The following is a 27616-nucleotide window of genomic DNA, read 5'->3' on the forward strand; positions in this document are numbered from 1 at the left end:
GCGGGCGTGTCTCCTCAGTCAGTCTCCAGTCAGTCAGTCTCCCACTTCTACACACACTCAGTCCCTCCAGTCTCTAGTGTTAGTCATAAAACTACTCAGACCTGAGGCAACCCTTCTGCCCCAGCTCCCCTCAGATTGCTTCTTCAGGCTGTCATTAACATTCGGAAGGAATATTGCATTTAACTGTTTTTCACTGTGTCCTGTGTTCTCCTTTTGGGTCAACAAACGAAAATTCTTGAGCAAAATGTATCCATAAGACTGTCTGACAGCAACAGAAACTCCATACTGTTAATGGAGGTTATGCCATTATTTTGTAGTGACCACTGATTTAAACAAATTATCTATGAACCTGCTTCCTGTGGGGCTGCAAGGTGTCGCAGTTCGTAGCACTGTGGCCTCACAGCAAGTAGGCCGCTGGTTCGCGTCCCGGTGAGAACACCCGGGTTCTTTCTGCATGGAGTCTCCATGTTCTCCCCATGCAGCGTGGGTTCTCTCCGGCTTCCCCCCGTAGACCAGAAACATGTTGAGGTTAATTGGTCATTTTAAAACACAGTCCAAGTAACAGTTAACATGTTGATAGGAAGGAATTAAGAGCTTCAACAACAAACACTTTTGTTCATGACTTTATTCACATAAATGAACCGGGACACACAGTTGAATCAGAGTTATCGTGTCATGCAATCAAAGAAAAAAGGAATTTGCCAGAATAAAATAACTGGACCAAACCTGAACGCTTGCATTGGTAGGACCAGGCTGACAGGGTGCAGTTATATTTAACAATAAATTGTCCATGTAGTGCTTTAAAACACATTTATGTTGCATCTTAACATCCGACACCTTGACTTCAGGTACCTTAAAGGAACACATCTGGACATCTCTCTTGAGTATCTCACACTTCCCCCTTTGCTGTTGCCAATCCAAGCTCACTACAGTTGCCTTCCTCCTCAGAAATACAAGCTAAGCTACAGCCGCGACCAGCAGCGCTACCTTTCCAACATACGATGGGCAGCTTTCTTGGTACTCAGAGACAGGTTTTTATTCAACTGTTCCCTTAAGGGCTGCCGTCTTACAGCGGCAGCAGCCTATGGAGCCTGGGTGGTTCCCAGCCCCACGGCATTAGCATAAGCAGACAGCAAACTGACGACCTGCCTGGTTTCCAGTGTGAGTCTGGCTTCAGTGAGCCAGTCCTCCACCACTCTCCTGGCTTCTCCTCTCAACTGGTTGACCAGCTTAGCTGCTAACTCCAGATCCCCGTGCTCCAGACAGTAGCTAGCATATGACAGAAGCTTGAACGGGTCTAAATCTTCGCGGCTCAGCTGTGTGGGTGGGGCTTCCTGTTTATCCTCAAACAGGAGAGCTGCTTGAAGATAGGACAGGAAATACTGGTACAAGGAGTTATGAGATTCATCAATCAGAGCGACCCGGCGGGCCAGTGAGCGCAGGGAGTTGAAGCGGGCGCGAAGAGAAGCTTCGCTGTACACGCCGCGGTGCAGGGACTCTTCTGGAAGAGCTGATGCCAGAGCCATGGCAAAGTCATTGTCGTGGCAGCTGTCTCGCACAGCCTCAGCAGCACTCTTCAGAGGTACGGTGGGCACATCAGCATCGGCGGTCTTCAGAGTGTAGTTGAGGGCTTCCACAGAGAGCCACAGCTGGTGGGCTCTACGGGCCTCCTCCTCTGCCACCACATGGCCTGCATTCAAACGACAGGGCAGAGGGAACATGACTGGGTGTAGCAGAGCACCACACATCAACCATGTGCATTTTCACAGCTCCTCTTCTGCCTTGAGTTCAGACTGTCTATATGTACAACAGATGTATATATAGTATATATTACAATAGTTATTCTTTAGTGGTAGGTTTCACCTCTTTGCTTTCAAAAGTTCGACAAATATCACACTGAGGTGTTTGCTGTGTTGGTGTTGGCTGTATGGTTGGTTGGGTTGGTTTCATTGGTAAGTTCAGAGAATCTTGGGGCAAACTTCTACATTCATTACGCCTGAAGGCAACAAATCCTTCCTGTTGTGTTTATCAGAATGTGTGTCCACATGCATATCTTACTGTCTATAGCCTCCTCCATCCCCTTCAGTCTTGCATAGGCAGTGTTCATGTCCAGAGTGAAGTTATCCAGCTGCTCCTGGTTCAGCTGACGGTACCGGGTCTCCTGCTCCAGCATCTTACTACTCAGGACCTGATCACAACCAACAGCAGAGCGTAAAGCAATCCTGTAGCTAGACATGTACCACACAAGCAGCTACAGTGATGAGGTATAGAATAGAAATACTTTATTTATCCAAGACCTGGGAAATTATTGAGGTACTGCAGGCCCCACCTGACAGGATCTGCTCAGCTGTATAGGAGTGTGCAATATAGTAATAACTGAACATTCATCAGCTTCCTGTATATAGTCCTGTGTGAGCTTATCTGACCTCCTCCTGATTGCTTCTGTTTCCATTTCTCTCACATTAACTGTGTTAGATCTTCAGTGAAACTCTAACATAAAACACAGGTAACCTACATAAACACAAACAACAAGTTCTACATGATCAGCGTATTTACTTATCTAATAACTCACCAATGTGATCAAGTAATTGCCATCTGAACATAGCGTGATGTCCGGACTGCAAGCCACTACTTTCTTCACACACTTTGAACATTGTGGCTTAAAGAGTGATGCGGCTAATTTATGGATTTTTACGAATTTGCCTCGAGACCAAAGTGACATTGAGAGCGACAGCGACAGAGAGACAGAGGAAGTGTGTGACGAAATGATTCTGAGGCTGTTCAACTCCAACACTGAAGAAGACGACTTTAGTGGTTTTAGTGCACAGGAGGAAGATGAAGACAGCGATCAATGACTTTTCCTGGTAGGCTGCTGTATGTTCTATTTTCTTAACCAGCCGTGTTGCAGGCACTGTTCAGAAAAAAGCATCTACGGTATTTATGTATGTTATTTATTTACCAGTCACAGTGCAGCTTGGCAGTCTTTTAAAATAAATAAGAAATGTGGTGAATTCTTTTCCCCACAGGTCCAGTAGTTGTTAAATAACAGTTATTTCACACTTGTTTTTTGTCGTTCCTCAGACTGCCTTTGTTTTATGTTGTTTTTCTGCCCTACATGTTGTAATTTCTGACACTTCAGGATGTGTGTGTACAGTGTGGGACTGTATAAAGTATAAGTATATATAATAAAGTATAAAGACCTGGTCAGCCTCAGCTCTCAGCTCCTGCTCCTGGACTTTGAGGACATCCTGGACATGGTCTGTGTGAGCAGCTGCCTGCCGCCGGAGCTGAGTTCTCATCTCCGCCTCCATCACTTCACGTAGCTCAGCCAGCTACACACACACACACACGTTCAGACACAATGATACTAACTGATAGCACTTTTCCACCCTCCTTTCCCCAGCAGCACATGTACAGTTGTCCCTATAGAACCTGTGCTTATAGAGTATAGCTTAGCATAGCAGCATTACATCATTACATCTTGGTGATTCAGCATCCAGATGTCTTAAAGCACCTTCTACCCTCGTACCTTCCTCTCCTGCTCCAGCCGAGCATCCTCTTTGACATGCTGCAGGCTGGTGTTGACAGCTTTCTCCAGAGCTTTCTGGTCTTCCAGCTTCTGCTGCTCCAGCGCTGCATCGATGTGGATCTGCTCTCGGACCCTCTGCTCAGCCAGCTCTCGGTTCAGCTGGTCGATGCGACGGTGTGCGTGGGCAATCAGGGCGTTCAGGTCGTCTGCCGACAGTTTACCAGCTGACACACACACACACACCTGAAGTTATTCATGCTCCTCTAGATCAGGGATAGATCAGGGTTTGTCCTACTTGATCCCTACGCTACCATAGAGGACACCTTATATACTAATAGTGATTATTTAATATAATATACTCTAATATAAAAGACACTAACAGTCTGGGAGGCAGGATCATATGGGATTATGTGTGCAAATCTGAATTAGCTAAATGATTTATTTGACAGCTCATAGTGAAGATAAGAGAGAAAACAAGTGTAACAACAGAAGAAGTCCCTTCAACCCTTGGCCACCAGAGCAAACTATGTGTAGTTTAGAAAAATATAAGTTCCCTTAGAAGGATTGCTTCATGTGTTAACATGTGTAACATCAACACGTATGGTACATGCCTGCACCTCCCATCTGAGGGTTATATAGACATGATAACTAAAAACACTGGAATTCTGCTCTTCCTGACGACACATGGTTTCATCTAAATTCTAAATGTCAACACAACTTCCAGGCAGGCTGACAGTGCAGGGTTGGGGTTAGCTGTACTGTTTACCTGCAGCTCTATGTTGGACTGTTGATTGATATCAAATCACTCCTAACCGACAGCTGTAACAGTAACATGAGTGATGTGTTATAGATGTGTGTTCTTACTGAGGCCCTTCCAGTTGGCCTGGATCTCTGGAGTGAGGCTGCTGACTTCCCTCTGAAACTGTTGTTTGGCTTCATTAACCAGTTCACTGTACTGGGACACGATTTTAGCTTCTGACTCTGCAGACTGCACCTACAAGGACATATGGCACAGCTGTTACCACACAACAAGACACAGAACACCAACAGAATAAAAAGACAAGCTGTAAAGTCCACTTGAGAGTAGAAACTGTGGTGAGAAGGTCACAGGGACTATGGCTGCTGGAGCTGAACTCACTCTTTGGATAAACTGAAGCCAGTTTCCTCACCAGCTCTTACTGTTTAACTGTTTGTGTCTTATCTCTCTCTCACACAAACACACATACACACACTCTCACACACTTGTAAGGCGTTGAACGGATTGCCAGAACTTCCTGGAGGCCAACCGAAAGTCCTTCTCCATAGCCTCCCTGAACTCCTCCCATACCAGTGTTTTTCAGTCTCCACGTCAGCTGCAGCTCTTCTGGCCAGCACGTACCCGTCTGCTGCATCAGGAGACTCCCAAGCCATCGGCTTGGTTCAATGAGCAGCTCCATCTGACCTTAAAGACCTTATTGTACCGTATCACCCTAACAGAGCCCTTCGCTCTTAGACTGCAGGTCTACTGGTGGTTCCAGAGTCTCCAGAAGCAGAATGGGAGGCAGAGCCTTCAGTTATCAGCTCCCAGTCTGGGTTCTGGAGGCAGACACCCTCTCTGCTTTAAGGTTAGGATTAAAACGTTCCTCTTTGATAGAGCTGATAGTTAGGGCTGCTCAGGATCACCTGAACTGTCCCTTAGTTATGCTGCTATAGCTTTAGACTACCGGGGGATTCCCATGATGCACTGAGCTCCTCTCTTCTCCTGTCTTTTACTCTCCATGTATCTAGACGACACAGTTACATGTCATCACCTTTGTGTCTTCTCTCTCTCACAGGTTGTGTTTTGTCCTTTTGGCAGATATTTCTACACATTTCTGACCAGCGATCACCGGCTCCGTTAAACACCCTGCTTATTGTTGTCTGACAGTTCCTTCTGCTCCCGCAGTCACCAGGTGCTGCTCAAAGGGATTCTTTAGGTTCATTGCCACAATATAAGATTGTAAAATGTTGACCTGAGGTTACTTGTGTTGTGAATGGGAACTATATAAATAAAATGAAAGTGATGTCTAGCCAGGTATGTCCTGTACATGGATCGGTCTGTGACTGATTCTGAGTCAGTGTTTCATTCTCTTTTGCTGCTGTAGTGGATATTTTGAGGAAGATCTTGTTATTTCCCATTTTTTATTCTGGAAGATCACACAAAGCAATGGGATTTGCAGGTCAAGACTATGCTGTGAGAGGTTTTCAGAAGTTATCAGTACCTTTGGTCCTTAAAATGACGGTGATGTGTAGTTACAGCAGCAGGTAATGACATGAGATTATGAATATGTAATATTCGACAACTACATCAAATATGGGAATATTTTTTCATGTTCAGAAGCCACAGATGAAACAGTTCATTAGGAACAGGATCATTATCAGGCTTCTGCAGAGCTTGATGATGAGCTGATCATTTGAATCAGGTGTGTTGGAAGAGGGAAACATCTAAAACATGCAGGACTGTGGCCCTTGAGGACCAGGATTGGACGCCCCTGGTCTACATGCTCCTGATAAAAGATTTCTGTGATGTAAAAACTTAGACCAAGATAAATCATTTCAGAACTTTTTCTGTCTTTAATGTGACCTCTCACCGGTAGCCGCCGTCGTAAGCATCGGCACTTGTTGTGGAATATTCTCCTGCTACGTACCCTCGACAACAACGTATCAGCCCAATTAGCAATGTACTTGTTTCAGGCAGCAGTGTAGCAGGCCAGTACTCTGCTATGACGCTGGACAGAACCCTGAAGCTATCTAGCTCTTTGTATATGTGCTACAGCTCGTCATACCTGCTCAATTTCAATAGAAATAACTTGCTTGGTGACCAAGTTTTACAAGTTAAACAGTATTCTATTTGACTCAGGTGGACATGAGCAGCAGCGACTCCACACTGTACTGCTCTATACTAACTGCTATCCTGCTGCTGTGCCTCACAAGTTTAAACTGACCAGCCACAAGATTAAAACCACTGACTGACTGTTTAAGTGCTCAACAATGATCATCTTGGCAAACTGCTCATGAATGGCTCAATGAACACAACAAACAGCACAACAGCAGACATTTTGAGACAGACAGCTGAGAAGGGACTTTGTGGGATATACAGGAGTCATAGTGAGAAGGATGTGGTACAGGTCAGGGGTATGAAGGATGAGGATAGAAAGCTACAAACAAGGGAGGAGAGTGTGTTGAGAAGACCATGGGCGTACTCTGATGAATGAATAAAAAGAAAAGTCTGGATGGTGAGGAAACTGAATCAGGAAGTGTAATGGACTACTGAGGATGAAGTGAGGACAGCTACAAGGAGGATGAACTGTGAAACAGTGATGAATGGAAACCTGTGGTGGCATGGACAGGTCGAGGAAGGATGACAGGGAAGGTCCTCATTAGACCATCTTGGGAAGGGAGGGGATGCCCAGGGAGTGGTGAAGAAGTGCAATGGTATGGAGTTTCAGGAATACGGGGGATGTGCAGAGTATTAGTAGCTACAGAGGTATATCAGCTATAGCATGAAGCTATGGCAAAGAGAAGCAACAGCTGGGCTTAGAGGAGAGCTGATAATTAGCCAGCAGCATGTCAGGGAAAATAGTACAGAGACAACGTTTGCTTTGAAAGGGGTGATAGAGAGGCTCAGAAAGAGCTGCATCATGTCTTTGTGGAGAAAGCAAACAACAGAATAGCACGAGGAGGAGGTGTGACAGAGAGGTCAGAGTGGTGCCAGACATGTACGAGGGCAGCAGTGAGGGTGAGGATTAGACGGCTTCAAGGTGGAGGAGGGACGACACCAGGGCTCAGCTTAAAGCACTTCCTCTTTAGCAAAGGTGGTGGACAGGCTGACGATTAGCAAGATCATAGTGGACTATGATGTTCACAGGTGACACCAGTTTATAGAGCAGGGAGCAAGTTGAGGAGGCCATAGGGAGGAGCATGATGCTCTGGAGAGATAAGGAAGTCAGGAGGAACCAGATGGAATACATGTGAATGTGAGGGAGGACAGGGTAATAGTGAGGAAGCAAAATGGTAGAGGGGCAGTGGTGGACAGCTGGGGGCAGGAGAGAGGAGAAAAAAACAGGGCATGGAGGGTGTGAGGACAGATGTCAGGAATGATATGTGACAGCAGGGTATCAGCACGTAGTCGTGTTTCTATCAGGCGTGCAACATTGGAAACGGCGCTGCCTCACTGTAAAAACAGCCCTGTGGACACTATATGTACTGTATGGGGTAGAGATGGCACCACTGAGGCAGAGCAGAGGGCAGCTGAGTTCAAACTACCAGGAGTGACCAGGATGGACAGAAACACGAAAGAGCACATCAGAGAGAAGGGCAGAGTTGGATGGTTTGGGGACAAAGGAAGAGAGTTTATGGAGGTTTAAAGATATGGTGAAGATGACACGCAGCAGTGGGCATGACTGAGGAGGAGCCAGAGGACAGGAGGAGGTAGAAATGGGTGATGTGCTGTGGTGACCCTCACACAGTTTTTCTCAAATACTGGGCCAGGGGGGTGCGGTGCGATGCCAGGGGGCGTCTGACCCCGGCGCAGTGTTAATTTTGTCAACGACAACTTAAAACGAAAACTTTTCATTGACGACCATGTGACCACAATGTAAATTTAGTTGTACTGACAACAAAAATTAAAACGAAATCTCTGTTCATTATCAATTGGTGAGTAAAGACATGACGAAACAGATGACGCTGACCTGCCGGACAATCTGGATTACAACCATCCTCTATACAGGCAGTGTTTCTCAAAGTGTGTTGTCCTCTAAAGGGGGGTCTAACAGAAAAAAATTACCATCGCCCTAACAGGAGCAGCCATATGGAAACACACTATATGTTACTGGATGGACTGCCATTTAGCCCCTTAAGGATGAACCGTAGTCATTTTGGTAATTCTCTGACTTCTCACCAAGCATCCCCATTCGGGCAAAGCTTCAGTTGGTTTATGGTCAAATACATGTAAGAGTGTTGCTCAGCAGCTTCAGCTGGACTCAGTGTTTAGTAATAATTAAACACTGAAATAATCTGGTGAACATGCTGAACAGTTAGACATGTTGGTATAGTCAACATGCATGTTGTAGCTTCTGCATCCAGCTCACAGCACTCCTGTGTGTCTATCAGTTGTAACAACAGCGATAGAGGCTTGATCTTAATATTACAATCTCAGTATTTAACTGGAGAACAATGCAGCTTTCTAAGGTCTCTACTGATGGCCTGCCACCTGCAAATCATTGGTGAAGTGTTTTATTCATAAACCTATGAAAATGAATAATGTAGTTTTTACATCTCAGTGCTTTAGAAATTTAAAAAACAAGATATCAGATGTTAGTCAGTGTGCTGTAGACATGCTAATGGCAGCTTCCCACTGTCTTTATACTAAGCTAGGTTACATGGCTGCTGCTGTCCAACCACAGTGCAGAGAGCTAAATTCTCTAGCTTAACATAATGCTATCTGGTTGTACATTATGTACTAAACATTGTCCGTACCTTAGTGACCACTTTGTCCAGGTCTACTATCATGTTGTGGAGATTCTCCTCCGCTGCCAACACCAGCGGGTGGACAGCAGCAATCTTCAGTCCTTTGGAGTCATCAATCACTGATCTGAGAGCGCCCAGGGCTTCACTTCAAGGATCATCACATGGAGAGTTGGGGAGCAGAAGAAGTCATTTAGAAAATAATGAACAACATGTGAAAGGTTAAACCACAGCACAACTCATGCTGCATGTGTCTGTGAGGCCTAAGAGTGGCTACATGGATGTGGATAGAGCTACTACACAGTCTATGTATAAGGTACAGACAGGACGTTTGACTAGTCAGCAAGTCAAATATGACAAGGTAATTAATCACAAGAAAAACATAAAAGTCACTGCTGCTTATTGACTTCAATATTGCCACAATGAATGAATAATGCCAGAGATCCCATGTGATGTATGCGGCAGACAGAATACGGCAGGCCATGGCATCTGTCCAGTCCTCTAAACATTCATGTGGTTATTGCATCTTTTAAATTAATCTTGTGCCTCTACTTTAGATCTCTAACCATTTTATAGAGGAACTGTACTGCCTTCCTCAAATAAACAACACTTCCTCTCACAGCAGAAGAATGTTCTAAACCATTTTTAAGGAATGAAACCTTGTTCCATCACACTACAGAGGCTTTAATTAGATCATCATCTGTTCACTAGGAAGCACACCGATAAGACCATGAGACATGTCAGGATCTGTCTGATTCAGCAACACAACAAAGGCTTTACACACTGTGCACGTGTGTGTGTGTGTGCATTACTTGGCTTTCAGCAGAGCAGTGCCGGCATCGTTCACAGAGCAGGTTCGATCGGCCAGAGCAGCTTCTAGGTCCTTCCACTGGGCTGACTTCTCCTGAGGAGGAACCTTAGTTTAAAAAGAGACTGAAATCACTATCCTGAAGAAAAACAACCACCCATTAATGGTGTCACGGCACATGTAGGACCTGCACAGAGCACTGGGCCGAGTGGTAAAGTTCATTTAGTGTATTAGTCACTTAGACAGAAATCCAACTGAAAGAAAATTGGTTTGTTCATTAGGACCTCGTGTTTCTGCTCTGCCTCGGCCCAATGCCTCCAGACAGGCTCGTGTTAGATAAGACCACACCCTCTTCACATCTGCCAACCAATCACAGTGACACATAACCACCTGTTACTGTGTTAAAAGCCAACTGACAGTGTTCTGAAGCTACCGCTGGGTAGTTTTAACTTTATCTTTATAAGGGGTCCTTCAGATTCAATTCTACCAACAAATACCCCAAAAGCCTCATATTTGCCTTGTTTCTGCCATCAGAGTGCATTTTCACAGTAACTGTGTTATCAGCTGCAGTAATAGGATTCAGAACACCGATTCATATTAAATGCATAATTATCATTAGTCAGAAAAACAAATGCTTTGGTGTCCATGGCTGGATTTCATTTGAGGAGCTCTTTAAAATCCCTTTAGTGGTAAGATTGTTTTATAATCTACATCTTTGCCATAAAGGCATAAAGGCAATCCTGTATGTGTAGATGTGGTGAGTATGTTCTGTACCTCTGCCTCCATAGCCTCCTTCAGCTTGTGTGTGTGCTGTGTGATGGCCTGCAGTGCTGCCTCCTGAGCTCCAATGGCCTGCAGTGTAGCTTTAGCTGAGCTTGCCAGTGACTCTTCAAGACTGGCTGATACAGCTGCAAAGCAAACAGACAAACAGTCACTTCACAATACATACACAGCATGAGTTATAGGTGAAACCACAAGTTTACATCCACTGTATAAAAGGACATTTTCTTCTCACTATCTGACATTAAACAGTGTTCTGCCCTGAACTGGTTCAAATCGACATGGAGTTAATTGTTCAAATGTGTTTTAAATCATTCTATGCAGAAATATTTCAGACTGTGCTTATATTTTGATGCTGCCAAATAGTGGAAACAGGAAATGGTAAGCAAGAAACAGGAAGTAGCTCGGTAAGCTGTGGAGAAGTCATGATGGCATCGGTGTTTTCTGCTGAGAGTCATTATCCACAGTGAAACCAGTCCTGTATCAGCATGGGCTGAAAGGCTGCTCAGAGAGGAAGAAGACATTACTTCAGAAGAAACAGAAAAAAGACAGATTACAGTTTGTAAACGCACACAGGGACAAAGACCTTAATTAGTGGAGACATGTGCTGTGGTCTGATGGAACTAAACCTGAACTGTTTGGCCTTAATGACCATTGTTACATTTGGAGGAAAAAGGGTTGAAGGCTGAGAACACCATCCCAGCTATGAAGCACGGGGGTGGCAGCATCATGATGTGGGGGTGTTCTGCTACAGGAGGGACTGGTGCACTTCACAGAATAGATGGCATCATGAGGAAAGAACATTATGTGGAAATATTGAAGCAACATCTCAAGACATCAGCAGGAAGTTAAAGCTTGGGCACTAATGGGTCTTCAGATGACAATGACCCTCAGCATAATGCCAGATTAGTTACAGAGAGGCTTCAGGACAACAAAGTCAGTGTTGTGGAGTGGCCATCACAAAGCCCTGATCTCCATCCTGGAGAACATTTGTAAGCAGAGCTGAAAAGGCATGTGGAGCAAGGAGGCCAACAAACCTGACTCAGTTCCACCAGTTCTGTCAGGAGGAATGAGCCGGAACTCATCAGACTACTGTAAGAAGCTTGTGGAAGGAAACCCAGAACATTTGACCCAAGTCATACAGTTTAAAGGCAATGCTACCAGATACTAAGGAGATGGATGGAAACTTCTGACTTTGAAGAAGTAATAAAACATTATCTGTCTCATTATTCTGGTGTTTAGCAAACAGAAATAATGTTGGTAATCTTAACTGACCTGGAACAGGAAAAGTTTAGTCTGATTTAATGTCAGACAGTGAGAAAGAAAAGGTTTTATGTCTTTTTATACAGTGTAGGCAAACTTCTGGTTTCAACTGTATATATACACACGCACAGAAAAATGTTTTCATCATCTCTGCTGAAGTTAGATATATATATATATTACTGAACATTTACAGAACTTGCTGTATATAGAAAATGATTCCTCTACTTCTGTCCAGCTTACGGTAGGACACAGTAGCACAACAACACAAATCAATACCTTGCTCTCAAATGGCACAATGACAGATGATAAACTGGTCACATATGAGCATTTATTCAGGTGGTGAACATGGAGCTGCTGTATTATTTGGTGGTTGTCACATGCTTACATGCTAGAATGTCCTGTTCCTCCTGGTCTTGCTGAGCCAGTCTAGCTGCCACTTCTTCTACAGGACGCTCCTTCAGTGGTTCTGCTGCCGAAGGTGACTCTGCGTTGGGATGAACTGCTGCTGGGGTATCCTTATGGTCATGGCACTCTTTACACTCCTCTACAGCAACATGCACACAGACAACATGCAGCCATATTTTCAAAACAGACCTTATATCAATACAGCAATGGGTTAGGGTTACAAAGATACAGCACGATTCTTCATGACTGTCTGTACTGGGGACAGTCAGTTCAGTTCTGTTTGTATAGCGCCTGTTCATAACATCAGTCATTAAGATTCATGGAGTAAGGTCAAGACCTTAAAATATTATAGAAACTATATTATTGCATATAAAATAAGATGATAAGAAGTATCTCGTGTACACCTGCATCACTGTGGTGGTCTGAACGTCACTGAGAGGAAATAATCATGGAGAAGTGGCCTACGTCGGAGTGACAGGATGCATCACCATGTGTCCCATGTCTAAAAAGGGCTTTAGCGTTAGCCTTGTGATGGAGTGGTGACCTGGGTTTAGCCAAACTCCAGGATGAAGCATGTAGAGGTAATGCATGGATGGATCATGAATGTGATGATGTCAGTCAACTCATTCAAATGTTAAACATCACATTTATACATATTGTACCTCAGAAAACGTTTAGCGTGTGAGCCCTTGTGTATTCAGCAGGGTTGAATACCTCTGATTGTAAACAGCAGATTAGATAACAAAGCTGATCATTTGATTACCAGCTAACACTGATGTCAGTGTTTACAGGATGAATCACTGCTGAGAGATGAAGACACTGTCCAGTGGTAGAGAGGAGGTTAATGTACCTTTGACTGCTGCAGCCTCTGTGTCGCATGGAGCAGGGACTGATGGGACCTCACTGATGGCTGAGATGATATGAGTGGCCTCTGCTGAAGCCTCTGGATGGGAAACAAACACAGAAGGCAGGAAGATGGTGTGAGTATATGTGACAACACTCACATGCACAGAGCTTTCAGAAGCCCTGACTCAAATGTTATCATTATAGACACTGAATATCTGACACCACAGGAACATGATTCAGCTTTGAGCTCTCCAGAACAACTACAACTTGTGGGGATTCCCGAGTTCCATTTAAACAGAAAACTAAAACACACCAACTATAAAACCAAGCAAGGCTGAAGAAGAACGAATAAAGACAGTTTATTGTTGTGGAACAGAGCAGCCCCACACATAAACTCTAGTATAGATCACTGATTCACTTTACTGATCTAGTCATAACTTATTCAGTACTGTGTTCATGGCATAACTACATTTACTGTGTCATGCTTTAAAAGCTGCAGAAGACAGCGTGTATGCTACAGTCCACGTTCTAACGCTACGTCTAACCATCACTGACTAATGTTCATTCACAGTTAATCTGCTGAGTATGCGCTTGTTAATAGTGGGGAATACAGATGTTTATAAGACAGTTATAAGACATTATAAGTTAAATCAGACATCAAGCAGCCAATAAACAAAATGTACATATGGATTGATGAGAACCTAAACAAATCTATGTTCAGCTCTAGTTGCTCTCTAATGCCACTGGTTTCCTCTATGGTTGTAGTTCTACAGTCTAGGCTAGGCACCAGTAACACAGCACTACAGACAGGCTAACGTACAACATGAAGGCAGCTTACCCTGAGACATTTCTGTGGGCACAGAAAAACAACAAAGTGCACAGTTACCAACACTTGGTGTAGCACAATACAAAAAACTAAAGAAAAGTCCCAGTGCATATGATAGAGTCCTGATCAGATCAGACTTACCCTCTATGCTCTGTGCAGGCTGTGTCACGACGGGACTGGGCTCCTTGGCTGGACTCCCTGCTGAGTCCTTCACTTTCTTCTCTGACTTGGCTTTGGGTGCCTTCACTTGTTTCTCCATCATCGAGGGTGGCTGAGCTAACTCCACCTAACCAGCAACCATTTTAACAAAGGAGCGAGCGAGAACAGCATTATACTGCCGTTCCACCAGGACACGTCAAAATCAGTTCTGCTAAAGTCACAGCAACATACCAACAACAGATACGAGTTAGACGTTATCTCTATTTAAAACCCAGTGCAGTTTGGACACACTATAAATCCTGCTTTAACAATGTCTGAATGACTCCAGTCAGCGGGTTCCACGTAAAGCACAGAGTTCAGCAAAGAACTATGGGATTTCAAACATTGTTACAATCAATTACAATGTGCCCAGATCAGGCCCCAATAATGATGAGACAGCCCAATACTTGTTTTTTCCATTACAACCTTACATACTGACCTGGTTTTTGACAGGGAGGCCCACATCCTGAGGTGCAGGTCCCAAAGCCAGACCCAACAGCCGGTCTGAGTACGGCACATTCTTCTCAACAGCTGCTCTGAACTTGTGGTCCCATTTAGCATAGAGTATCGTACCTCCAACGCCACCACTTACTGTCAACAAGCCAGTAGCGATCACTTTGGAGGCACCACTGTGACGAAAGAGGACAGAACAGGCATGAATCTGTCATGCAGCATGTGGCAGCGTCTTGGTATCATGGGGATGGCTACGTGGTAGATGGTCTGCACTGTGCTGGTGTGTTACCTGCTGCTCTCTCCTGCGGTGTAGTGCCGGCAGTGTTGCAGACTGGTTCCAGGGCTTCTCCTGCAGTGGTTCTGGAGAGGCAGGGTTAGGGTTAGCAGCAGGACAGAAAGGCAGCGAGTGAGGAAGAGACAATGATGATGCTAAACACACCGCTACTGTATGAAATGTTACTTCTTCATCTTCAACACCTTTACATAAAATTAACTGAAATTGATACTGCTGTTGATTTATTTATTAACCCTAACAAACAATATCATCCTGTGACAGACTGATTACCTGTCCAAGTGAACCTGCCTTCACCCTGAGTCAGCTGGGATAGGCTCCAGCCCCCCACGACTCTAGTGAGGATTAAGGTGTAGAGATAATGGATGGATGGATGGATGGATGGAGTACCACTGGGCTGGTACTTTGTGGTACATTGCCTTACGGTAACACTGTCCAACTACAGCAGTAAAGTGTTCAAGTTTGTCATGAAAAACAACATGAATTATAGATTATATTTTTACTTTTGACTAAATCTAAAAAACAAAACCACACACAGTCTTGCTTTTAAAGCCGTTTACACTCCAGGTTTAAAGTAGTTTCATTGTAAGTTTTCCTGTAGTCCCTCCTCATCTGAAATAGAAACATGAACAAAGAGCCAAAAAGTTTAATTGCTTTTCTTCATCTACTTCTACGAGGCTGTACTGTCCACTTCCCTCAGAAATGCATGAAAAACATCTACAACTGAGATGTAAGAACATGAATACCGGCCTCCTCTCCCTCATGCTCATCCCTGAGCTCTAACCCATCCCCGGGGTTCTCATCTTAACCTTGACATGATCTAAACTATAATACGAATAGGTGTATGGTTCCAGAAACACAAGAGCTTTGGGTTTGTCAATTTGTCCACACATACACAGATAATGAGGTACCAGTAAGCCAGGAACCACTGACTCCACTGGTTTATAGTGACCATCAGTGCTCACAACTCACTAAACTTATTAAAACGTAATTGAAAGAAGACTTTTGTCTTTTACAACATGATGACTTTCCACCTATTCTCTGTTTCAAACACTGATGATAGACAGTAAGCAGCAGTTTGACATCTCTGTCAGGTGACTCAAGGTCTTTGACCTCATCCAGGTACCTAGATGCTTAAAACTATGCCTCATCTTCTACTGAACAGACCAGCAGTGTTTGAAGAAGGGTGCAGTGAAAGGGTTCAGGACTAACTACACATCACACTAGACCTGGAGACAGATGAAAGACTTCATTAAGCTGTGAAATCTGTCTGGTGCCCAGACTCCTGTCATAATGTCCCATCCTGTTAGTGTGGTTCAGCTGCATGCTTGAGACGAGTGGACACACCAGTAGAGCTTGAAGCTCATCTCATTGTCTGGCTTATTATGGACGTGTTCTCCAGGGATCTATCACCGCATCACACCACACACTGAGTCTATGAAGCATACAAAGCAGAATCATGCATGACTAAACCAATATGATGTCAAAGTTTTAGATCATCACCACACTTTACATTTATTTGTCTCAATAACACTTAAACTGCAACAAATGTGAGCCTGTAGTTTAGCTGTTCATTTAGCTCCAGTTCATAAACGTATGGCATGTAAATAGTGAGCATGTCGAACCATTGGTGTTCAGTCTGGTTCCCAGACTACGCCTCCTCAGCCTCTAATGATCATTTAATACAGAAGCTAAGGTTCCACATATGAAAACTGAGCGGTAGCCACCACAACGCTTTTCAGCAGAGTCATCACCAGTTGATGTGATCTGGATTTTAAGATTGCATCTGACAGGTGTCAGAGTGGTCAGTGGTCAGCACCGTCCCCTCACAGCGACAGCATTGGGCCTGAAGCTGCTGGCTAGGCCTCAGTGTTTACAGTTTCTCCTTGTGGGCTTCCTCCCACAGTCCCAGCACACACGAATGGGTCTGAACTGGCCTGAGGCTGTGTGTGTGTGTTTGTGTTGGCCCTGCAGTGGAACGGCAGGCCGTCCAGGTGGTAACCGTCCAGGTTGGACACGCTGAAGCCCCACACTGCCCTCTACAGCAGAAAGCGGGTAGAACTGATGACAGATAGCTGGACACTGGATTTGACACCCACTGTGGCAGTTGAATGATGGCATCAGAGCATCAGTCACAGCTGTTAGGAGAAGTCACATGGGACTCTGCAGCCACTCAATGCATGTTTTAAATGTAAACAAAAAGTTTCTTTATTTCCTTTTTTGGATTAATGGAATACTGAATAATTCTTATATTTCTTGAAAACATTTTGACACGATTGGAACAACTTTAACTGTACAAATGAAAGGAAAGTTGAAAAATACTAAAGTAACCGAGCTCATAAGAAATGGTTTGTAGTGAAATACAGTTTGACTGACTTGTAAATACAAGTGTGGCACTGTGTGGTTATGCTTGATAACACCCACAGGGAACACATGCAGAAATTAATATTTGACCAGAAAGAAGGCACCAGCAGTACAAAATGCTCAGCAGACAGCTGACCAGCATCCGGTCATCACCTGGACCTGGACTGTCACTGAAAGGCAGAACTCTGCCTTCCACCTGTCTCCAGCCTGCCCTCCTGAGAGGAGCAGCACTGTGAGCTGGGTTTAATTGGGTTCTGCTGGACCACTGCATCCATCCATCATCTCTACACCTTAATCCTCACTAGGGTCGCGGGGGGCTGGGGTCTATCCCAGCTGATCAGGATGAAGGCAGGTTCACCTGGGCAGGTAACCAGTCTATCCACTGAGTCCCAGCTTTCTAGAAACAGAACTAAACACTGGGCTGATGTTGCTTCACGTGTTTTAAATCGACCACACTGTCAATACCGAACTGAAGCTTGACTTTTAAAACATATATAACCTGCCACTAGTCGTTTGGCCAGACGCTGAGCTGCATCAGCCGGCCGGTGCCCCGAGGTGGAGCCGGCCGTCCGGTTCGGTGGCCTCCGCTCAGCCCTCACTGCTCGTCTTTACATTCAGTTCTTTAAACACGTGTATTGTGATTCTTTTAAATCGTGACACACTGAGAAATGACCGACAGTGTACCGAGCAGGTCTGGAGGCTACGGCCGGGTTAGGGTTAGCTAAGCCGGGCTAGCTTTATAGCGCTGCGGTCACAGAGCACCGGGCTAAAGCTAGCAGCACTTTTAAATATTAACCATGAAAAACACAATAATGTGGGAGAAAGATAAATAGAATCTAGAGACGACTGACTGCTGCTATGTTTTTTTTATTTATATTCTACATATTTGCGGAACCGTAGAGCCGTCTGTCATGACCTCTCTGCCGCTAGCCGCTTTAGCCCCGTTAGCTCGCCGAGCATCTGTCAACGGAAGCTAACCAGCTAGCACGGGCTAGCACGGGCACGCGCGGGCAAGCGCCGTCCCCAGTTTTACTTCTGTGAGGACAACTTTCCCAAAGTCGTGATAAATGTCATATACAGCGTTCGGTACCGTCTTGGGGCTCACAGCCACACCGGTGCACAACAACGCCACGGACACCTTGAGCCCGGCTGTGGGTCACTGAGCGCCAACATGGTGGCCGGCGGTAGGGAGGGAGGAGTGTGGAGGTCTTACCCGGGCCGTGGCGTTGGCCCCTCTCAGACAAGCCCTCAGCATGGCCTCGGTGCTCCGGTGTCACGCCTGGTCAGGTTCGGCTGCACAGTAACGGTGGTTTGTGTTCTCTGTAGTCCTCCGTCCTCGCCAGTTCCTCCTCTTCCTGTCTTTACGTTGCTTGAGCGTGTACGTGCACGACACTGCCTCCTCCAGGACACGGTCCGGTCCGGTCGCTCACCGCGAGGAGGCTCGGTTCACGGTCCCGGCCGGGAAAATACCGACACCGGCAATATGTCAATATAGATAAAACGGTGCCGCTGGTTTCATGGTTCTCAACAGGTACGATGTCCGGGTTCCTGTTTCCAGCCTTACCTGGGCTCCGTGTGAATGTGTGTGTGTGTGTGTGTGTGTGTGTATATATACATATATTAAAAAGTCAGGAAGCATAAGTGATGGTGAATCCCCTCCTCAGTGGGTACGTCATTGTGTTTTCCACTCATATACACTTCACGAAAACAAAACTATGTAAGAATGAAGTGTTCCCTTAAATTTATATATATAATATTTTATATTTATATATACTTTCCCCCATCAGTCAGATAATAAAGGTACATTTAAGTGTGTTTTTATTTATTTATTTGAAAGTCTTCACCATGAAAGAAACAGCAAGAAAAAATGTGGCTACAACTGTGTTAAAATAAAAACCAACCACAGCCAAATATAACTGAACTGAAAGTACTAAGTTTAAACTCTTCCACACTTCAACATTACACACTTAGAAGAAAACAAGCCTTGTCAATGAGCCTCTAGTTTCTACTTTTACCCATGAAGAGGACCATTTGAGTTCAGTGTCTACGGACTTGATTCCACTTGGCTAATGCACACAGGATGCAGCATCACATTAGCATCCTGTGGACATCAGCAGCCTAGAGGTCTGATCCAGCACGCCTCACATCAGTGCAACAAGGGTGTTTGTGAACACCACATCGTAAACCATTGAAATGGGCTGAAGCTTGATTAAAAATGCCATTGTAAAATCTTGCCATAAAAAGATGACTCCCTGAGCAGATTAATGATCTGTAAAAGGTAACAAACTATGGATTATGAATACTATACACTGAAAAAGAAACGAGAGTGTAATAACGACAGCCAGCCAGTCACAGCAGTGTGAAGCTGTGTCGGGGCCTCATTCCTCCAAGAAACCAAGTAGATGGTAGCTGGAGCAGAGGCCTTCTGGGAAACAGGGTCTGACTGTGAGGAGTCAGGGGAAACAGATCAACCATTTAAACTGTACATCAATATCTTGCTTGATCCTGGAGAAGGCTGACGACAAGCTATGCCATGTCCGGTTCTGCTGTGGGTTCTTCTGTCTTCTGTACTTTAACTGGGGTACCCAGGCACTCTTCATCCTGAGCAGAAGAGCACATCCAGGTCAGTTAAGTCTGCTCATCCTGTCAGATACAAGCATGTAATGCCACACACACACACACACACCATTTAACAGTTGGTTGTTCATGGGTCTTCATATAGGTGTCACTACTCTCCTAGAGCCTGTGAGGGGTCGTGCCAGTTTAAAAAAAAAAAAAAAAAAAACGTTTACTTGTGTATACAAAATGTTAATTTCATCTAAATAACTAAGACTTGTGCCCAAAGGGAAGTGTTTTACAGGTCTGTCATGGGCTGATAATGTCTGAAATGTTCATGGAGGTATTTATGTGATGTGGTCCTTACTATAGGAAACAGGAAGTCCGCTGTGAGACAGTAGAGTTCAGGTAACTGTGGGGATCAGTCAGTGAAGTCTGGAGGAAGTCATTTCTTAGTTATTATTATGATTGTTGTATGTGGGTTACATGTTTGTCTCAGACAAACGTATTCTTGTTGCATGTTTAGTAGCCTGCTGAGCTCAAACCACCACTCCAGGTCATCTTAGAAGGTTATTGGACATGAATCAAGTGAACACTGTACTGAGTCTCATTTATTTTTAAAGAGAGAGCTGTGTTGCTTCCCAAGAGATTTATTGCCATCATCAGGAAATCGTGGACCTAAACAATATCTGTTAAGTTAAACTGTGGATGACTGGGTGCTCCAGCAGCTCAACAGGTGGACCGGTAAACAGGCTACGGTCCCAACACAGCGGCCGTGGTTTCATCCCAGCCCACGGCCGTCTGCTGCCGGTTCTCCCCATGTCTTCTTCCTACTGTCCTGTCTCTCTACTGTCCTAGCAAATAAAGCCAGAAGGCCAAAAAACATAAATGTGGATAACCTGAACAGATTTGCAAGTGTTTTAAAAATGACTGATTCTTTAAAAAGCCATTTAACACCAACTTAATGTCCACTGCTTTGATTGCAGCTCCAAATGTCCTAAAATACTGGAAAACAGAAGTCCTTCAGCTCACCTCCACTAGAAAGCTGTGTGTGGTGAGGGAGGCTGGGGCGCTTTGGGAATCAGTCAGAGTAGGAAAGTCCAGTTCAATGTCCATGACATCGTTGAGGTCCAGCTCCTCACTGAAAAATAGAGGAAACCCCATGAGCACAGCATTCAGCTGATGACACCGAAGAATGCAGACAAGTATATACACACAAGTCAAAAAACATTTGCTCACATGTTATCAAGGGCTTTGTCTTTGCCGTCCTCTCTTGGGGGATCCCAAGCATGCAGTTTGACCTTCCACAGTTTGATCTGCTGGTCCCAGGAGCGACGGCTGTACTTCCTGAACTTGTTTGGAGTCTTGGGGTGAATGCCTGGCTGACGCATGTGTCTAAAAAAACCAAAAAAAAAACCAAAAAAAAAAACAAAGAATGGAAGCAGAGCAGTTGGAGTTTAGCTGATGTATCGGATATTTGAACACTCAGAACATGACTGCTGAGAAAGAAAGTGAAGATCCAAGTGCTCAGAACAGTTCCATAGCGATTTGGAGTGGACTTACTTTGGAACCTCCTTGATGTAGCGGTCGTAGGCCAGCGTGTTCTTGCCATAGTTGATCTGTTTTTGTCTTCGTAGCAACACAGCTTCATCAGTCTCCATGTTTTCTCCCTCTCTGGAGTCACAGCTGAGGGAGAGACACAGGTTTACCCACAAGCCCACAGCAGAACACGATTCATTTTGAATGGAAGTCCAGATGGTGGCTCCAGCCCTGTTCAGCGTAGGATACCTCACACTGCTGGCCTCATCAGCCTGGCACCGATGTCTGGACGGCATTATGTTACTCAGAATGTTTCTCACTGCCCACAGCAGTGATGGAGAGCCATAGTACACACAGAATAAACAATTCATCCAGTGATGTATAGCAAAGTCATAAACAAAAGACGAAATGTAAATTCACTCAGTCACTAATCAGTTTCTGATCCTCGTCCATCCCTTCTCCACATTGGGAATAATGTATAGATAAGCAACTTGCATCCACTGACAGCTGGATGCAGCAAACTGAACACTACTGTCTACAAATGTTTGATCTCTTATATGTATAATTGGTGAGTGTCATTAATCTGAGGTGTTATGGACTATCCTCGTCACAGTAACCGGTTTATCATTGTTTTAGTTTGTAATAGATGTCAAACTGTAGAGCACAGCGAATGAAAAGGTGGTTTTGGCTTAGAAACTGTAAGTTTGCTCCCTGATGTGATGTTTTTAGGCCAATACTGGTCTATGTAAACATCTTCCACAAGTCGCATCAACACTTTGGGTTGTAAATATATAAACATATAAACCAGGTCTTTATCATGCCTCGAGGAGATATCTTCAGTAGTAGCTAGTCTGCTACCTGAACTCACTGACAGAGGGCATGATACATGCTGCTACTACAACTGTTGACTGTAGAGGGCCTCAGTGGGCTGGATGGATGGATCCCTGTCCATCCGATAACTCTATGAAACATAACCATGGATCGTATTACACATTGCAGGAACTAGTGTCTGCATGGCTGGGTTAGGGTTAGGGCGTCCACCCCAGCATGGTGGGGGACACAGGGCTACGGGTGTTAGCATGCATGGAGCCCAGGCGGCTGCCAGCAAAAGGACACTGGGAGACCTGTGAGAATCCACAGAGGAGAGCAATAGATCCCCATGGCAACTAGAGACCATAACTGCACAATAAGTGATCAGTTTGTCTGCATTAGGAGGCCAATATCCCACCAGTTTATAAATGTAATGCTCAGACACAGTGTACGAGAAAGACCAATACCTCCCAGAAGAGCCAGAAGAGGTCTTCCTCTCCCTCTGGGTCACCTCGGCTCCCAGTATTCTCCTCCTGTAACTGAACAGAGTGCAGGCAGTCAGCCATGACCCATTTAAAACAGCTTATACCATGGTCTGGGTGAATACTCGATTCTGATTGGCTGCAGGGTGTCCATTAAAAAGTGATATAGGACACCTATAAAGAAGTTCCGGTCAAATAACCTGATTGTTCTAAATTAATGCGCTGACTCAAACGGTAGTTGGTAACCGTGGCAACAGAAACTCAGAACATACGTTAAATATTTATATTTCGCATCATCCTCTGGACACACACAAGCGGTAAGAGGTGCACTTGCCCTCACGTTAAGCAATCATCTCACTTCCCTCCACTTAGGCCTAATATAACAGCTGCGGCCGACCGGTTACCTTGGCAACGCGTCACAACGAGAGACATGAAATAGTCCGCTCAGCCGCTTGTTGTGGAAAACTTACGATTTTAACGGTAAAAAACAACATTAACGTATTAATAATTGATTTAATATTTATTTAGTAATATCTTTCGTAAGTGACCATGGTATAAGCGGGATAATGCCCTTCGAGGTGTCCATTATCAGAAATTAATGGACTTCGCGGAAGCAACCGTCCGACGCTTTTGTTCACGCCTCCGCATCGTCCATTAATTTCTGATAATGGACACCTCATCGGGCATTATCCCTTACATATAAAACAGCAATAAAACTATTAAAACACAGTTTACTGACCGCTGCATGTCCCTGTGGACATCCCTCCTCATCTCATCGTCCTCCACCTGGCTGCCCCAGTCGGCCTGTCGACCACAGCGGGACACCGGACCTGTGCCCTCTGGAGTGGTGAAGCTAGAGAGGAAACAGAGGATTAGCTGCCCAGTGGGTCCACAGCATGCTACAGAGACCGGACCTGTGCCCTCTGGAGTGGTGAAGCTAGAGAGGAAACAGAGGGCTAGCTGCCCAGTGGGTCCACAGCATGCTACAGAGTCAGAGAGCTTGATGGATGTTTTTGATGCATTGGCAGCGCTGCATCTACCCCAGGCTGAGCTACTGCTCTTGACTCTGTAGAAGCAAGTGGTAGAAGTTTCTGGCGAGATGTCCAACCTTTATGTCCATTTCCAACCAAGCTGCCACACTTTAACCATAATATGGAAACATACTCGTCAATGCAGGTGTCCAATGTGTCATTGGGCTTGCATTGGGTTAGGGTTAGTATATTTATTTCTTCGCTGGCTCTCTGTCTGTGAGACCAAGCTATTTAGCTGCTGTGCATTCCACAGATAAAGTGGTCGCTAGCTGATTATTTTACAAAACAAAGTGTGGAGAGAGGAGGACGCTCGTGGAGAGGAACTGGTCTGACTCATCACACCTGATGAACAGATGCAGATGCAGCAGGAGACACTGACTGAACTGGTACAGGGGGACAAAGAGCAATACATTTAACTGTCATGGCCAACAGCAGTAGGGCTGCAGAATAAAATTAACATTATTCACAATTACGACTTCGGCTTCCCACGATTACATGAACAGGATCAGCTGCATTACCAACATTTTAAATGCTCTCTGCTCAGAGAAAGCTCTGTATTTTAGAAAACAGCTAAATTATTTGATCTTAGGTGAATCTGATATCAGTACTCCCTATTTCACTCTATTCAACCACTGGTCTTTTTTTTGTAACACTCTGAGTGCACTGCAGCCACCAAACAGCACCTCCACCATGTCAGGCATTCAGGGAACATGAACAAACTGCAGTGTCTGTCAATAAGCAGATGTCATGCAAGGAAAGTGTCTTGTCTGTGACCAGGTTATAGCAGTGATATCAGATGAAATAAATACACTTTCTGATTTAAATATCTGGATATATATCCAGTTACTGTCAGTTTTTACATCAGTGCAATAGTGAATGTAATGGGATACGCTACCAGTGACCGTCGGTCTGGGCCCTGGTTGCTGCAGCTCATCTGAACATGAGCACTTTATAACCACAGGCAGGCCTGTAAAGCTGATGCTGCACATCAGACTTTAACTGTTCCAACTGGATAATTATTGGTTTGATGCTCCAAAGGGTTGAAGATTCATAAGCTCCACAAGGTTTTATCTGCTCTATGCCTGTTGCAGACATAAAACTGCCTCTACTGGGAGTACACTCTTACCTTGCATGTCTGCTGTCCAGGTGTCTGCTGCCAGTCTGCCCGACACCTTTCAGATCACCACCATCTGCCTCGCTGGTTCGTAGGCTTCCATCGATTCCTCTCTTCCTGCAGTGGGACCACCGAGAAGGACCGATGTTTCTGCAATAGACGTGGATTCAAACATTCAGGTATACATTAATTAATTAATTAATTTTTACACACATGAGATCACAATCCTGAGTCACGCAGGCCATCAAAACACAACAGCACCAAATAAACCCACATGCAGCATGTGGAACCACCCGCTGCTGCTTTGGAGGCTGCAGCCACATCATGTAAATCAGAACCTGTTGATGCTACTGAACAGTGACAGCAGCTCTCCAGCTCCCAGGATGGAAACCAGTCCTTTTCTCTTACTGTTTCAGGCACAGTGTTTTATAATGGCAGATGAATAGAAGAGTCTTCGTGGATTTCAAAAGAGTGTTTCAAACTGCCTCTGGATTCTTCTTCTCAAACTTTGCCAGTTAATTATCTTCTAGTGAAGATGACTGTTTGGACTGGATGTCTGACACCAGCCGGTGTCTGCGAGAGGCTGAGTCCTGTCTGGGGCCGAGTCCAGTCATCAACAGCCCTCCCGTCTGCCCGCTTCTACCAGTCGGGTATGTGGACCACGAGTTCCCCACTAGAGTGCAAGGCGGTGGCCCAGTGTCCTCCAGGACCCGAGGCCTCTGAGCACCCATCGGACGGGGCCTTCCCCCAGCTAGCTAGCATCACATCTCAAGGAGGAACCTGCTCAGGATCTGAACGACCATAGTACGAAGAACCACATCATCAGCAAGACGTTCAGAGACAAGGACCTCGGCCTGGTACTCGATGGAGAACGGTAGAGGGCTTCCTCCTCCCGGTACCGACCGCCTGCTCAACTCTGGACTGTTGGGTACTGTTCAGGTTCTGAAGTCTTCACCTGCTATGTTCAGACTGGGAGACGACTTCCGCTGTGAACTGCGTTATATAAATAAAACTGAATTAAGTAAGAAGACACCGGTAGAGGTTCTAACGGACACAGAATCGCCCTATGGATGTCAGGGTCACACAAATAGTCAGTCAGCAGTACCAGGAAGTCACCGAACAGAACTGAGCTAATCTCACACAGCGGCCTCCGCGGAGTGACCGACGCCGTGAGCGGCGGGAGCTCGGAGTCGCGCCGGGAGCTCGGAGCAGCGGCCGAGCCAGCAGCGGACGGCGGGTTCAGCACTCACCTCCGGTCGGGCTCGCTGCTGGAAGCGTCGCGCTGCCGGTCTCTGGTCCAGTCAGACATTTTCTCGACAAAATGGAAAGCTGTTCTGCGGCTGGCTGAGACCTCTCCGACACTCTGCTGTCTACAAATACCCGCCAACTGAAAGACGCGCGGCTCCAAACAATACGAGCAGTCATGTGACCGGAAGGGGCGTCCATACCTCACGTCACGCACGTCAGCAACGACCAAACGCTGGGGGGGGGGGTCACGTGACACATTCCCGGAAATATTCCTTGGATCTGTGCGATTTGTAATAGTTCGCAGTCAATAAATGAATCGATTTACAGCATTTTTACAACACGTCGGCACGTCATCAGTGTCTCTAAAAAGTGAATTCTTCCGTATCTGAGAACTATGTAAACAACTGGTGTTACCCGTAGATATGTATATTAAAAGCCTTCATTATACATACCTATTGTGTTACCTGCCTACTTGACGAGTTATCGTTACCGTGGTTACAGAGCAAACTGCTGTTTATTGCTTGAATGGCCGTCAAGAGCAGTGACATCCTAATGTTTAGTGACATATTCAGAGGAAGGGAAGGAAGAAATGTTCTACCATTCAGATTCGATCGATGTTTCAGTGAAAGCAGACTGACATCAATAAAGTATTCTATTCGATTTTATTCTATTCTATTCTGACAGCTATCAGTGGATCACTGGATCAACAGCAGCAGCTTCTTTGTTGACATGGGATGTCTCTGGACACACATTGCAAATAAGTACAACTACATTTATTTTGTTTACAATTTTTATTGCACTAATATAAACACTGAAACATAATATATTTGCATTTATTACAACTTTGTTGTCCACTTTTTGCATGAAAATGAAAGAAATTTGTCTTGCGTGTGCAGAAATCTGCTTTTCAAAATGCTGCATTAAAACATATCACATCCAGAGTGGACAGGACACACAGAACATATATTTCTATACAAGTCTATACACATACAGACATATATTTATATACATGTCTATACACACAGAACATATATTTATATACATGTATACACATACAGACGTATTTATATACATGTCTATACACATAGAACATATAGTTTGTGTGTCTTTTGATTTGTTACTATCTACTTAGTTGCTGCAATTAAGTCCTTAATTGAACTCCTGTAAAAGTGTTCCTGATTGGGCTGCAGGTGGATCAGTGGTTAGCACCGTTGCCTCACAGATAGAAGATCCCCGGTTCGTCCCGGTGAGGACACCTAAGATCTTTCTGCTTGCAGTCTCCATGTTCTCCCTGTCCTAGATCTGACCTGGTCATTAAACACTGCTAACAGTTTTAGCCAATGAAAGCTGCTGTAACTCTTAGCTTGTTTGCTTCTTGGTTTCATTGAGTCATAGTTTGATTTTGTGAGCTCAGCAGATGATAACAATTAATTATAGCCAGCATATTAATCAATACTTCATCAGATTATAAAATAGGCTGAATTGATCCTTGTCTGTCACTACATCAAGCAGCTGGACTCTTCAGTGTGGGTTTAATACACACTGTTTTCTAGTTTTAATAGAGAGGTGTATGAATCCTGACTGCAGT

General features: G+C 44.9%; 2 protein-coding genes across 5 annotated transcripts; both read right to left on the reverse strand.

Annotated features, from left to right (window-relative positions):
- Positions 1-607: 607 nt before the first annotated feature.
- Positions 608-18609, reverse strand: immt (inner membrane protein, mitochondrial (mitofilin)). Of its 3 annotated transcripts, none has more exons than XM_008280891.1 (15): positions 18462-18609; positions 14882-14952; positions 14579-14768; positions 14083-14227; positions 13954-13965; positions 13120-13212; positions 12250-12408; positions 10596-10729; positions 9826-9917; positions 9026-9161; positions 4394-4523; positions 3530-3753; positions 3201-3332; positions 2059-2188; positions 608-1690 (listed from the first exon to the last, which is right to left on the reverse strand). In XM_008280891.1, the coding sequence occupies exons 1-15, from the start codon at positions 18501-18503 to the stop codon at positions 1083-1085; spliced, it is 2298 nt and encodes a 765-aa protein (XP_008279113.1). In that variant the 5' UTR covers positions 18504-18609; the 3' UTR covers positions 608-1082. The 3 variants fall into 3 exon arrangements, with proteins under 3 accessions (XP_008279113.1, XP_008279111.1, XP_008279112.1); XM_008280889.1 differs by having other exon boundaries at positions 9826-9929; positions 18462-18608; XM_008280890.1 differs by lacking the exon at positions 13954-13965 and having other exon boundaries at positions 9826-9929; positions 18462-18608.
- Positions 18610-19073: 464 nt separating this feature from the next.
- On the reverse strand, positions 19074-26202 carry slbp (stem-loop histone mRNA binding protein). 2 transcript variants are annotated; one of them, XM_008280893.1, is made up of 8 exons: positions 26031-26202; positions 24793-24930; positions 23375-23488; positions 22621-22686; positions 21368-21490; positions 21044-21199; positions 20837-20945; positions 19074-19849 (listed from the first exon to the last, which is right to left on the reverse strand). In XM_008280893.1, exons 1-8 carry the CDS (start codon positions 26087-26089, stop codon positions 19775-19777), a joined length of 840 nt encoding a protein of 279 aa, XP_008279115.1. In that variant the 5' UTR covers positions 26090-26202; the 3' UTR covers positions 19074-19774. The 2 variants fall into 2 exon arrangements, with proteins under 2 accessions (XP_008279115.1, XP_008279114.1); XM_008280892.1 differs by having other exon boundaries at positions 22621-22692.
- Positions 26203-27616: the final 1414 nt, after the last annotated feature.

The sequence above is a fragment of the Stegastes partitus genome, unplaced genomic scaffold, assembly GCF_000690725.1.
Source record: "Stegastes partitus isolate 25-593 unplaced genomic scaffold, Stegastes_partitus-1.0.2 Scaffold213, whole genome shotgun sequence".
In the NCBI taxonomy this organism is placed as follows: Eukaryota; Metazoa; Chordata; class Actinopteri; family Pomacentridae; genus Stegastes; species Stegastes partitus.